Source organism: Mixophyes fleayi, chromosome 5, assembly GCF_038048845.1.
Source record: "Mixophyes fleayi isolate aMixFle1 chromosome 5, aMixFle1.hap1, whole genome shotgun sequence".
NCBI lineage: Eukaryota > Metazoa > Chordata > Amphibia > Anura > Limnodynastidae > Mixophyes > Mixophyes fleayi.
The window spans coordinates 253,420,827-253,433,887 of record NC_134406.1 but is presented as its reverse complement, the minus strand read 5'-3'; the positions used below and the strand labels follow the sequence as shown (position 1 = coordinate 253,433,887).

Sequence of the window (13,061 nt, the reverse complement as noted above, 5' to 3'; positions counted from 1 at the left end):
TTTATGTGTTATTGCGCAATACCATATACTGAGGTCTATGATGAAGCATTTAAACACATCAGTTTCATGCAGATAACACATCATCATGACATGTTAAGGTGCCTTTGAACACTATGGCAGAAATAGACTTCCAGCCAACACAGGACTTAGGCTGGGTACACACTTCAGAAAATTTCTCCCCATGTGCGATATTGTTATCGACTTATTGAAAAATATAAAAAAAAGTCCAGATCAGCATGTCGATCCACTGTACACACCATACACGTTTTACAACATTTACTCCAGATCTGTGCTCTTCATCTGTCATAACCATTGGCTGAAAAGTTGGGTGTGGTACGATTTTCCGATACTTATAATCACGACAGATTGTATAGCATATAAAAATTACGAAAATATTAGGGTAATATAACAACTATTTAAAGGTATGGATTCAACTACTGCAGTTATTTAACCTAGTACACTCATACTGTGAGGAGGGGATTTGAGGAAAGCTGGAAGCTACAGACTGAGAGTTATATAGTGGCAGGAAAAAGGTCTCCCAGCAGCACATAGTATATGAGGAGATAAGTGATGTATTAGTGAGGACAGAGCTGCATGTGACCGGGGCAGTGATATGATGTGAGCAGGGTAATGGAGGCAGCAGGAAGCCACAGACTGAAAACTATATAGTGCAAGGAGCGGGGTCCCCCAACAGCACAGAATATATCAGGAGATGAGTGATGTGTCAGTAAGGACAGCATATGACAGGGGCAGTGACATGATGGGAGGAGGGGAATGGAGGCAGCAGGAGGCCACAGACTGAGAGCTATATAATGGAAGGAGCAGGGTCCCACAGCACAGCAGCACATAGTATATCAGGACACGAAATGAGCATGTGAAGCTGAAATCTACAGACTGAGAGTTAGACAATGGAAACAACAGGTCTCCCAAAAACAGAGTAATGATGTAAGGATTCTGTCAAACAGATACAAAGAGGCTTCTATGTGATAGAATGCACAGACTGGGACAGTGACTGATGTGACTGATTAAATATTCTCTGTAAAAAGCGGTGTATCATGTGGGCGCTGTATAATGGTTAAAGATAAATAATAAAATACATTCATAGAGACATAGAATACATGAATCTTTCTGTTTTATTTCACCTCAATAATAATATCACAAGTTGTCAACTCAGAACAGAGTCACATTGGTAAAATCCCTTTAGTCTAACAATGTTTAACAAATTACATTGTAAACCAATGTGTTTTAGATCAGCGCAATGTTATTATAGTTCACAACATTTTGTTTGCTACCTGTTACTGTCACTTGTAATCATTTATTGTTCGAGAGCAAAGCTGTAAATTCTACTCTCTGCATTAACGCTCAGAGCTTTGGGAAGAATAGTTAATCATATATGGCTGCGGTGGATGAGGAGGGGTTTGTGAATACTGTCCATAATACAGCACATACCAGAGCTTTCTTTAAATATCACATATCTTTCTAAAGTGAGGCAAGGCCGGAGTCCTGCCACAGACAGACGAGCAGCAGAGATTGCGGACACAACTGAGCTCACGTCGCAACTGGGATTATACAAGTGAAAAGTTGCTTCATTTCCTGGAAAGTGAGCTCAGGAAGTGCATTCATTTCCTTCTGCAATATTCAAAGTATCTTTTATTCATATAGAGCACAAATTAATCTATTGGGGAAACACACCAGCGACGTTTGGACCCATGGCATCAAACAGGATTTTGATCAAAGGTGGTAAAATCGTGAACTGTGACTCTTCCCAGGTCTCTGATGTTTATATTGAAGACGGGTTAATAAGAGACATTGGAGAGAATCTGCAGCTGGATAATGTCGCTGACTTGACGGTTATAGATGCTGCCGGTAAACTAGTTATTCCAGGGGGAATTGACACCCACACACATATGCAATTCCCATTCATGGGCACCTTTACAGTGGATGATTTCTACACAGGAACAAGGGTAATGGCTTATTTTACTTCACATACCTATTTTTGATTCGTAGAATGTTGTAAATCATGTAATAACATTATAATCACTATAACAACATTCATTCTTACTTAGCTGAGATCCAGCATCGCATAGTAACCAATCAGATTCTAGCTTTCCTTTTCCTATACTAGATACATGATAGCTGGAATCTGATTGGCTGCTATGGGCAAAACCTCCACTTTTCCTTTTTAGACGTTTGAGTAACTTTACCTCACATCGTCTTGTAAAGTAGTCAGAATGAGATTTCAGTGCAGGACGTGTAAAATGGGAGAACTAGTCATGTTTTGGGCAGAATTAACATTTCCCAATTCTCTCATTTTTACTGAATACAAATTCTCCCAGTTAATTCATCCATGTTGTGATTCATGGTGCAGCTGGAAAGGATGACTAAAAAAAACTTCCAAAAGGAGTCAGAGATAAAGTAATATAAATGCATACATTAGGGAAGATAATAAAACAATATTTTAGTGTTTTGATGTCCCCAGCGGGCACTGTTGGTTCAATTATCAGGGATTGGAAGCTAAATCATACTTGTCAACTCTCCCGAAATGTCCGGGAGACTCCTGAAATTCTGGTAGGTATCCCGGACTCCCGGGAGAGAAGGCAAGTATCCCGCATACGGCAACTTGCTGTCAAAATGACGCAATTTGCGGTAAATCGCTTCATTTTGGCCCCGCCCCAGCGGCAAAAACATCATTTTGTTGCGGGGCGGGACCAAAATGTCGCAATACTTAATATATATTAAGTATTACTTTATTTCAATAAATCATGTTAAATGGGTGGATTACATCTTTTTAATGGGATATATGTTATGCTAACCAGGTGCCGTTTATATGAAGGAAAGCACATTTTTATGGGCATTTCTAAACATAATAACAGTCATTTATTTTCATTAATATTAATCTATTAAGTGTCCTTCTTAGGTCATTTCACATGTTGGGAGGAATACTCTATATAGGGAAGGTATTGATGTATGGCCCATACACACTATCCTCCGGCTGCTGGCTGGTTATTATGATTGGGGGACGTGGGTCATACTCTGTAAGTTGCCCACCTGCTCCAGGGGTGACTGGTTTAGAATCTGGTCAGTGTCATTTGTATATTTCATGCACATTTCTCTACTGCTGTGCAGAAGTTATTTGGTGACGTGGGAGGTCACCTATGCTTTCCCAATTCATTAAAAGCAAGTAAATGCAAACTATCACAGTACACACAAGTGCAAGTAACAACGCGAGTGGGTATGGGGTCATTGGAAACAATGAGTTTCATTTTCAGACTCATTTACATGTTTTGTAGTAGCAAAATTATTACAATGCACAAAATTCACGCAAGTGGGTATGGGGCATTAATATAGACCTGTCAATGCAGGGGCACAAACAGGGGGGGGGGGTTTTCTGGTTCTCCAGAAACCCCTCCGCGAATGAACGGGCGCTAATCATTGACCCTACACAGCAGCACTGTACTGTACAGCAGCCGTGGCGCTGTCAAAGAAGCGTCCGTAAAGGTGCTGTATTGTACTATAATACAGCACTGCCGCAGACGCTTCTTTGACAGCGCCGTGGCCGATGTACAATTCAGCATTGCCGAAATGGAGCTCTCTCTATTTTTTTTTTGGGGGGGGGAAGGGGTGAACCCCCCTTAAAAATCATGCGTTTGCCCCTGCAATGGCACACACAACTATACTAATATAATACAAACTTTGTCTAGATAATATTTAGGCCCTCTTCCTAACACTATAGTGGTGGAAGGGGCCTCTATTTTTATATGTCCACAATGCTGCAATCTTCAACCTTGTGTGTCCATAGTACAGCTAGAACCTTAGACAGAAACATCTTCGTGGCAGTCTAGTCTCAGATTAATAAGTGAGAAATAGATAAAATGCTAACAGGAAGCTAATATCAACATACCTCCCGAGAGCCCCATTTTTGGTAGGACCTGTCAATTTTTGGACTCCAAATGGGGCTTTAACAAACGGGGAAGGGTTTTGGTAAATTGGAACATGTCTTGGGTGGATCAGGGCAAACCAAGATTTTTTTAGCTTTGTTGCTTTTTATTAGACATATTACTAATTCAGTAAATAGTCATTCATAGTGACTTTAAAATCACATCCGTCTAGTATAGTACCGCCAGCACAGTTTATATCTCACTAAGAGGGATATTTCTGATATTTTCTATGGAGCTCTGATGGACCGACTATGAGAGACTGAGTCTTCCAAGAATGTGAGCTGTATTGTAATCCAGCATTGTGATGTCACATAAAGGAGGGGTTCCTGGGAGAAGGAACCCCTTACATTTACTACATGTCGGCATTTTATATCAGGGGGGTTGCCCAAAAGTGCACAACCCCTTTAATTTGGATAATGCAGACAATTCAGACAATTATAGTGCTGACTACTTTTACTCAGTGTTCATCAAGTCTCGCTGGTGGCTTTCATTATTATTATTGTCTCTATGGGGCATATTCAATTGTCCGCGTTACTCGCAAAAGTTATTACGGTAATTCTAACCCGGCTTTCAGCTCGGAGCTCCCCTGCGATCAGAAAGCCGGCGTTAAAGGTACCGTAATAACGGTAATTACGCGGTAATAGTGTGCAAACCGCGTTACTTTTGACAGTAACGCGGCCAATTGAATATGCCCCTATAGCTCCACCATATTCCGCAGTGCTGTACAGAGAATATTTAATCATTCGTACCAGTCTCTTTCCCCCTGGAGCTTACAGTCTAAATTCCCTAACACACACACACACACACACACACACACAGTGCCGGACTGGGACATGAAGGGCCCACCGGGGGAATGCAATGGTAGGGGCCCATGAAAAGTGTGTGTTGCCAATGCTTTGTGACGGCGTACCGCTGAAGGAGCATGGCCAACCACCAGAGACAAGTCACTAAAGGGGGAAATAAAGTTTACTTTTTCTTTTGGAGCACTGCACTCCTTCTGCTACTTAAACCGTTTTTCCGGTTCAAATCCTCTGTTGCAGCCACAAGTCCGTAAGTTATCACGAAAGCCGGGCGGTGTAAGGTTTGAAAACAACAGCTCAGGTGTAAGTAGCAACACACTCTGGTGTCCATATAATTAACTACAGAAGCAAATCAAATAAACCTTATTCAATTACATGGTAAAAAAAAAACATTTTATATAAGTTATATGTTTACTACATTTTAAATGTTTTGCACCAGGGTGTCACGAGCCGCGGCGGTACTCACAGCCGCCGCGGCTCGCTTCTGGCTCCCCCTGGCGTCCCGGCCGTCACCTTGACGACCGGGACGTCATTTCCTCCTAAACCCCGGCTGTTGCCAAGGCAACGGCCGGACTCTGTACAAAGCAGCGCCGCGTCCCGGCAACAAGGGGGCAGCTGGGCGCGTGCGCTCAGGTCTGCAGTAACCTGATGGCTATTAGGTCTTCAGTATTTAATTAACAGGCATTAGCCTGCAGCTGTCCTCTTCATGGTCCTGATTGGCCTGTTGATCTGGCAGACAATTAGTCTGCAGCTGTGTACCTCCCAGGGGCAAACCCTGATTGGCTGTTGTCTGTATTTAAGGCAATGAGGTCTGCTGCCTCATTGCCGGTTATAGCTTCTGTGCTCCAGTCTGCTGACCTGCTTGTTCCAGTTCCTGTATCCTGATATCTACATTTGACTTCCCGTGTATGACCCTTGGCTTTGTATTGGACTTCGCTCGTGTTTCCTGTGACCCTGATCCTTGGCTTGTTTACCCGTTCCGCTACCTTGCCTGTGACCTCTGAACTCAGCTTGTCATCGATACTGATACCTGCTGCCTGCCTTTGACCTCTGCGTGGACCTGACTCTTCTTGCCTGGGTTCTCCCCAGCCGGTACACACTTCATGACCCTCTGTCAGTCTGCAGCCCAGTCTGTCCCCACCATCAGGGGCTCCAGTGAACACCTGACTGGCAGAGTAGACTCCGGGTTGTGTTGTGCCGGCTGGAATGGTTCCTAACATTATAACCGGCCCACTCACGGAAACGAGGTTAGGATGGATGCAAGTGGATCCACACCTTCTCCGGCACAAACCCTAGCAGGCCATGTTGAGTCCTTGTATCAGATGATGCAGGAATTGGCTGAGCGTATGTCTGTTCAAGAAGAAGCCACAAAAGCTTCACAACTTACTCCAGATCCCATCTGTGAACCCAAAATGAATTTACCAGATCGGTTCTCTGTAAATAGAACCCTGTTTCGGAACTTCAGGGAGAGCTGCAAGCTCTATTTTCGGATGAGACCCCGCTCCTCCGGTTCAGAGCAGCAAAAGGTTGGGATTATTATTTCCCTTCTACAGGGTGACCCCCAGTCCTGGGCGTTTTCTTTGCCGCAGACCAGTCCGGCCATGCAGTCCGTAGACTCCTTCTTCGAGGCATTGGGTCTACTGTATGATGACCCGGATCGAGTGGCCTCCGCGGAAGCTCATCTACGGTCCTTGAAACAAGGCCGACGGTCGGCAGAAGAATACTGCGCTGAATTCCGTAGATGGTCACCTGATAGTGGATGGAACGATCCTGCCTTACGTAGTCAGTTCCGTTTCGGCCTATCCGAACAGATTAAAGATTCTTTGGTGCAATACCCATCTCCTAGCTCTCTGGAGGATCTGATGCACCTCTCCATTAAAATTGACAGGAGATACAAGGAGCGGAGAACTGAAAAGGAAACATCATCACCTCCATCCGCCTTCGTTCCTGTTTCCCAGGATGGTGAGGAACCAATGCAATTAGGAGCATATCGTCTTTCCCCTGAGGAAAGAGACAGGAGACGGTCACAAGGTTTATGTTTGTATTGTGGCACAAGGGGCCATTTCTCCCGTTCCTGCCCAAATAAGTCGGGAAACAAGCATGCCTAGGGAACGAGGGGAAAGTTTACTTAGGTCTGCAAATTGTCTCCCCGAAAAATGCTGTATTGGTTCCTGCACAGCTCACGTTCAGTGCTTGTTCTGTGGGTCTGTCGGCCTTCATTGATAGTGGAGCTGCAGGTAACTTCTTGGACTTCGAGTTTGCCCGCTCTGCTGGAATTCCGCGGGTTAAACTCAAATCCGCCATCACGGTATGTGGCCTAGATAGTGCTCCATTGCCAGGCGGTAAGGTTACCTGGGAGACCCCGCTACTACAATTGAGGATTGGGGCTCTCCACTCCGAATCTATAGTCTTCTGTTTCATCGAATGCCCGTCAGTGCCTTTGATTCTAGGCCACCCTTGGCTATCCCGCCATAACCCTGTCATAGATTGGGCAAAAGGAGAGATTGTCCAGTGGAACTCTTATTGTTCACAGTCCTGTTTGACACTACCTCTACGTGTGGTTCAGTCCATTCCGGAGCAGCTTCCCTCACAGTATCATGACTTCTGGGATGTCTTCTCTAAAAAGGCTGCTGATACTCTACCACCGCACCGGGAGTTCGACTGTGTCATTGAGTTAATTCCAGGTTCTAAGCTACCTAAGGGACGTTTGTACTCTCTCTCCGGTCCAGAAACCAAATCCATGCAGGAGTACATTGATGAAAATCTGGAGAAAGGCTTCATCAGGCCATCCAAGTCTCCAGTAGGGGCAGGGTGCTTCTTTGTGTCCAAGAAGGACGGTGGACTCAGACCCTGTATTGATTATCGGGGGCTGAATATGATTACGGTTAAAAACACCTATCCCCTTCCTCTCATCTCTGTACTCTTTGACCAATTAAGAGGAGCAACTGTCTTCACAAAAATTGACCTTCATGGTGCTTATAATCTCATACGCATTAGAGCAGGTGATGAGTGGAAGACGGCATTCCACACGCTCTCGGGTCACTACGAATACTTGGTCATGCCGTTTGGCCTTAGTAACGCTCCTGCTGTGTTCCAGGATTTGATTAATGAGGTGTTACGTGAGTTCCTGGGACACTTTGTTGTTGTCTGCTTAGATGACATTCTTATATATTCCAATTCATTGCCTGAACATCGGGATCATGACAGACAAGTCCTACAGAAACTACGGGAACATCACCTCTACGCTAAACTCGAAATATGTGAGTTCGAGGTTAAGAAGGTATCCTTTCTGGGCTATATAATCTCCCCAGAAGGTTTCTCCATGGACCCAACCAAGGTCCAGGCAATCCTGGATTGGGTACAACCCAATAACCTCAAGGCGGTCCAGAGATTCCTGGGATTCGCCAATTATTACAGGAGATTTATTGGCGGTTTTGCTGACATCGTGGCTCCTATCGTCACCTTGACTCGCAAAGGAGGTGATCCGGCTGTTTGGTCACAGCAAGCAATAACTGCATTCAAAACCCTAAAGAAAGCTTTTGTGTCCGCTCAGGTCCTCAGACACCCGGACCCTAAGGTACCGTTTATTCTCGAGGTAGATGCTTCTGACGTCAGTGCTGGAGCTATCTTGTCACAAAAAGATCTTCAGACTCACCGCTTGCATCCATGTGCCTTTTTTTCCCGTCAATTCTCCTCAGCGGAAACCAACTATGATGTGGGGAACCGAGAATTGCTAGCAATTAAATGGGCCTTTGAGGAATGGCGACACTGGTTGGAAGGCGCTGCACACCAGATCTCCGTTATAACGGATCATAAGAATCTGCAGTATATTCAGTCAGCCAAACGTCTAAACCCCCGTCAGGCTCGGTGGTCACTGTTCTTCACCCGATTTAACTTTATTATCACTTATCGTCCTGGTTCTAAAAATATTCAAGCGGACGCCCTGTCCAGAAGTTTCCTGGCACATCATGCTCCAGTCACTAACCTAGAGCTTATTGTTCCTGTGTCAATGGTCCATGCCGGATTAACTCAAGATTTGAGCTGTACCTTACAAAGGTTTCAGAGGTTGGCTCCTGATAACACTCTGGTAGGATGTTTGTTTGTCCCAGTTCATCTAAGGAAGACAGTTCTTGCTGAAGCACACAACAGTCGGTCTGCTGGACATCCTGGCATCTACAAAACACTGGAAATACTTTCCCGTACTGTATGGTGGCCGTCTCTGTCTGCTGACGTCAAAAGTCACGTCCTGTCCTGTGAAGTTTGTGCCAGGAACAAAGTTCCCAGGACTCGCCTGGTAGGGCAGTTAGTTCCGTTAGCCGCCCCTGCTAAACCTTGGACACATCTGTCCATGGACTTTATAGTTGATCTACCACCCTCTGCGGGACACAATATCATTTGGATCGTGGTAGACCGGTTCAGCAAGATGGCGCATTTCATTCCACTAGTCAGGCTTCCTACTGCTCGAGATTTGGCCGTCCTGTTCATTCAACACATTTTCCGCCTCCATGGACTTCCTATGGACATCGTCTCCGATCGGGGTTCTCAGTTCATAGCACAGTTCTGGAGATCATTCTGTACCCTCCTGGGAGTCAAGATTAGTTTGTCATCAGCATACAACCCTCAGTCAAATGGGCAGACTGAAAGGGTTAATCAGTCCTTGGAGAAGTTCTTGCGATGCTACACGTTGGAGTTCCATGACAACTGGTCCTCCTTGTTGCCCTGGGCGGAATTTGCCTGTAACAACTCCTGTCACTCGTCCACCAAAACCTCTCCGTTTTTTTGCAAATATGGTTTTCACCCCAGATCTAACTCTTTGTATTCACTCCAGTCCGTTGGTATCCAGGAGATCCGTTCCACTGCCAGGGATCTCAGAGTTATCTGGAAGAAAGTGCACTCATCTTTAAGACAAGCCTCACTTGTTGCAAAAAAAATTTCGGACCGACACCGTACCACCTGCTCTCTAAAGGTTGGCCAGAAAGTCTGGCTGTCTACAAAAAATATCAGGCTGAAGCAACCTTGCAAGAAGTTGGGCCCTAAGTTCATCGGGCTGTTTTTCATCATCAAGCAGGTCAATTCTGTGGCATTCAGGCTAAAAATTCCGCGCTCCTTGCGAATCCCCAACACGTTTCATTGTTCTCTATTGAAACCAGTACTTTATCCAAATCAAGTCCAGTCTTCGAGTTTGTCTGGGAGAAGTGCAAGCGAGCCACGAAGATACGTGGTTCAGAAAATCCTGGATTCTAAAAAGGTGCAAGGGCAAGTGCACTTCCTAGTGCAGTGGAGGAATCGCGTGTTAGAAGAACGGTCTTGGGTCCCTCGGAGACAACTTCATGCCCCTAAACAGCTGAAGGAGTTCTTCAAGAAATTTCCAAGAAAACCTGGATGTCGGGGTGCCTTGACCCCTCCTCAAGGGGGGGGTACTGTCACGAGCCGCGGCGGTACTCACAGCCGCCACGGCTCACTTCTGGCTCCCCCTAGCGTCCCGGCTGTCACGTTATTTCCTCCTAAACCCCGGCTGTTGCCAAGGCAACGGCCGGACTCTGTACAAAGCAGCGCCGCGTCCCGGCAACAAGGGGGCAGCTGGGCGCGTGCGCACAGGTCTGCAGTAACCTGATTGCTATTAGGTCTTCAGTATTTAATTAACAGGCATTAGCCTGCAGCTGTCCTCTTCATGGTCCTGATTGGCCTGTTGATCTGGCAGACAATTAGTCTGCAGCTGTGTACCTCCCAGGGGCAAACCCTGATTGGCTGTTGTCTGTATTTAAGGCAATGAGGTCTGCTGCCTCATTGCCGGTTATAGCTTCTGTGCTCCAGTCTGCTGACCTGCTTGTTCCAGTTCCTGTATCCTGATATCTACATTTGACTTCCCGTGTATGACCCTTGGCTTTGTATTGGACTTCGCTCGTGTTTCCTGTGACCCTGATCCTTGGCTTGTTTACCCGTTCCGCTACCTTGCCTGTGACCTCTGACCTCAGCTTGTTCATCGATACTGATACCTGCTGCCGGCCTTTGACCTCTGCGTGGACCTGACTCTTCTTGCCTGGGTTCTCCCCAGCCGGTACACACTTCACGACCCTCTGTCAGTCTGCAGCCTAGTCTGTCCCCACCATCAGGGGCTCCAATGAACACCTGACTGGCAGAGTAGACTCCGGGTTGTGTTGTGCTGGCTGGAGGGGTTCCTAACACAGGGAGGCTATTTTCTAACCCTAAAAAATAAAAACAATTTATTTAGAAATATAAATATATATATATATATATATATATATATATATATATATATATATATACAAGTTAACCCGTGCATGATACTCATGCATTGTAGTCAAATCAAGCTACTTAAGGTGTTAAAAAGGTTCTTGTCATGCATTTGGGCCATAGCCCAGGCCTCAACCACCAACCACTCCCCACTGTCACCCCCGGCAACCACCAACCACTCCCAACTGTCACTTCTCCTTCAAGATATATATATATATTTTTATTAAATCTTTATAAACACTTTTAACAATTACCAAAATAAATTAACAAATTAAAAACATCTTAGTATACCAAATTTCAGCCCTTTCTGAATTTTTTTTTACACTCACACTAAGAATTTAGTAGGTCAGTGCATAACTCTGCCCAGCAGGTGGCGCTGCAGCTTGGTTTTATTTTTTCCACACACACAGACAGACAGACAGACTAACACACGCCACTAGACATTTATATATTAGATATATATATATATATATATATAAAACAAAATAAGTAGGAGGGGGCGCCACATAGTATAATACTGTATTCAACAATACAGATAGGTGTACCACAAGCCAGAATTTTAGATCACCAAGTGGATATAGGCACTCAGGTGTTAGGAGTGAATCAGTAAGGAAAAAAAAAAAAAAAAAACACACACAGGAGGAAATATTTCCAAGACCACTAGCACCATACCAATATGCGTACCAGATAAAAGAACTTTGAAGCTTATCTGTAGGTATAGTTGGTCCCTTCATAGATTAGAATAACTTTGGTTCCCCTTCAGGCTGGTGGAGTGTTGTTGCTCAACACTTACAGGATCACAGACAGGCACTTCATATATCCTCAGTAATAACCATGTTTATATGAAGAAAAGAGGCTCTCATAGTGTAATACCATATGATTACATATTTATTGCAGAGTAAAATACAGATGTACACTTACATTAAAAATTAAGATATATGCTTATCTGGGTATCTTTGAGCTGGAACAGGACAGCAGGATCCAATAACTATCACGCTACCACGTTGCCAGAGATACAGGTCACTGAGTCTTTTGAGAGATAATCCTCAGCAAGGTTCAACAAAGAACACGCTGCCACGCTGTTAGGTATAAACCAGCAGGCTCTTAGGAAGCAATTCTCAACGCGTTTCGTCTCATTAAGCAGAGACTTCATCAGGAGGAATTATATATATTTAAAACATAGAGAGGGTACTCACCATTTAAAACAGATAGATTATTCTTTATTGTCAATCCAGTTCCTTTATATTATAGTCAACGTTTTGGTCTTTTTCAAGACAGATTTTCATTGAACAGCAGGCAAAACAAGCATTGTCTGCTTGTAACACACAAAGCTCTCCTCTTTGTGTATTACCTATATAACACAATACAATGTGACTGCAGATTTATACCAAGCCTGCCAGACCTATTATTTGTATTTAAGTAATGACAATTAGCAATAGAGCAATGGAGCTCTCCTGAATGTCACTGTAGACTTTGAAGAACACTGCTACCCCTCCTCTTTGTTTTCTATGTATACCGCCAACTGCACTAGAGACTGCCAAGAACTGTGCTACCCCTTCTGTGACCCTCTGTGAAATGGCGCTGGATCGCCGTGGAGGGCGGTACTTATAGAATCCAAAACTTGTGTGATCCGATGACTTAATGAGGTTTTTCCTCGTTTTCAATTCCAAGGGCGCGCAAAAGTACCAAGCCGGCTCGACTCTGTACTCGGATCTGCTAGGTTCAGGCCCCATCTATGCACTCTGTCTTGGCCTAACCATATGTAAAACTAACTCTACTGGTTTTGGGGGAAAGTAGCAGCACCAGGAAAATGAGACGCTTGATGGTTTTCCTGTAATAGAAGTTAAACGTCTCTGTCACTGGTTAAAGTATTTTATTTGTGCTTCCTATAGTTATCGCACAATCAGAGTTTACTATAAGAAATGCAGTCATAACTCTGCAACCAATGACAATGCCGGCTGTTCTCTACGTCTGAGCAGGCAATGGAGCTGTGTGTGGTGGTTATAGTGCTGCTTGTGCTTGGCATTAGGACTACTTTACTTTTTCTTTTTAATAACCTTACTTGGCT

General features: G+C 44.6%; 1 protein-coding gene across 1 annotated transcript in view; it reads left to right on the top strand.

Annotated features, from left to right (window-relative positions):
- The first annotated feature begins 1,673 nt into the window (after positions 1-1,673).
- Positions 1,674-13,061, top strand: part of DPYS (dihydropyrimidinase) — a 47,812-nt gene continuing 36,424 nt past the window's right edge. The window contains exon 1 of the mRNA XM_075213953.1: positions 1,674-1,964. Within this exon, the coding sequence (XP_075070054.1) occupies positions 1,710-1,964 (255 nt within the window). The 5' untranslated portion in view covers positions 1,674-1,709. The remainder of the gene's footprint in view (positions 1,965-13,061) is intronic.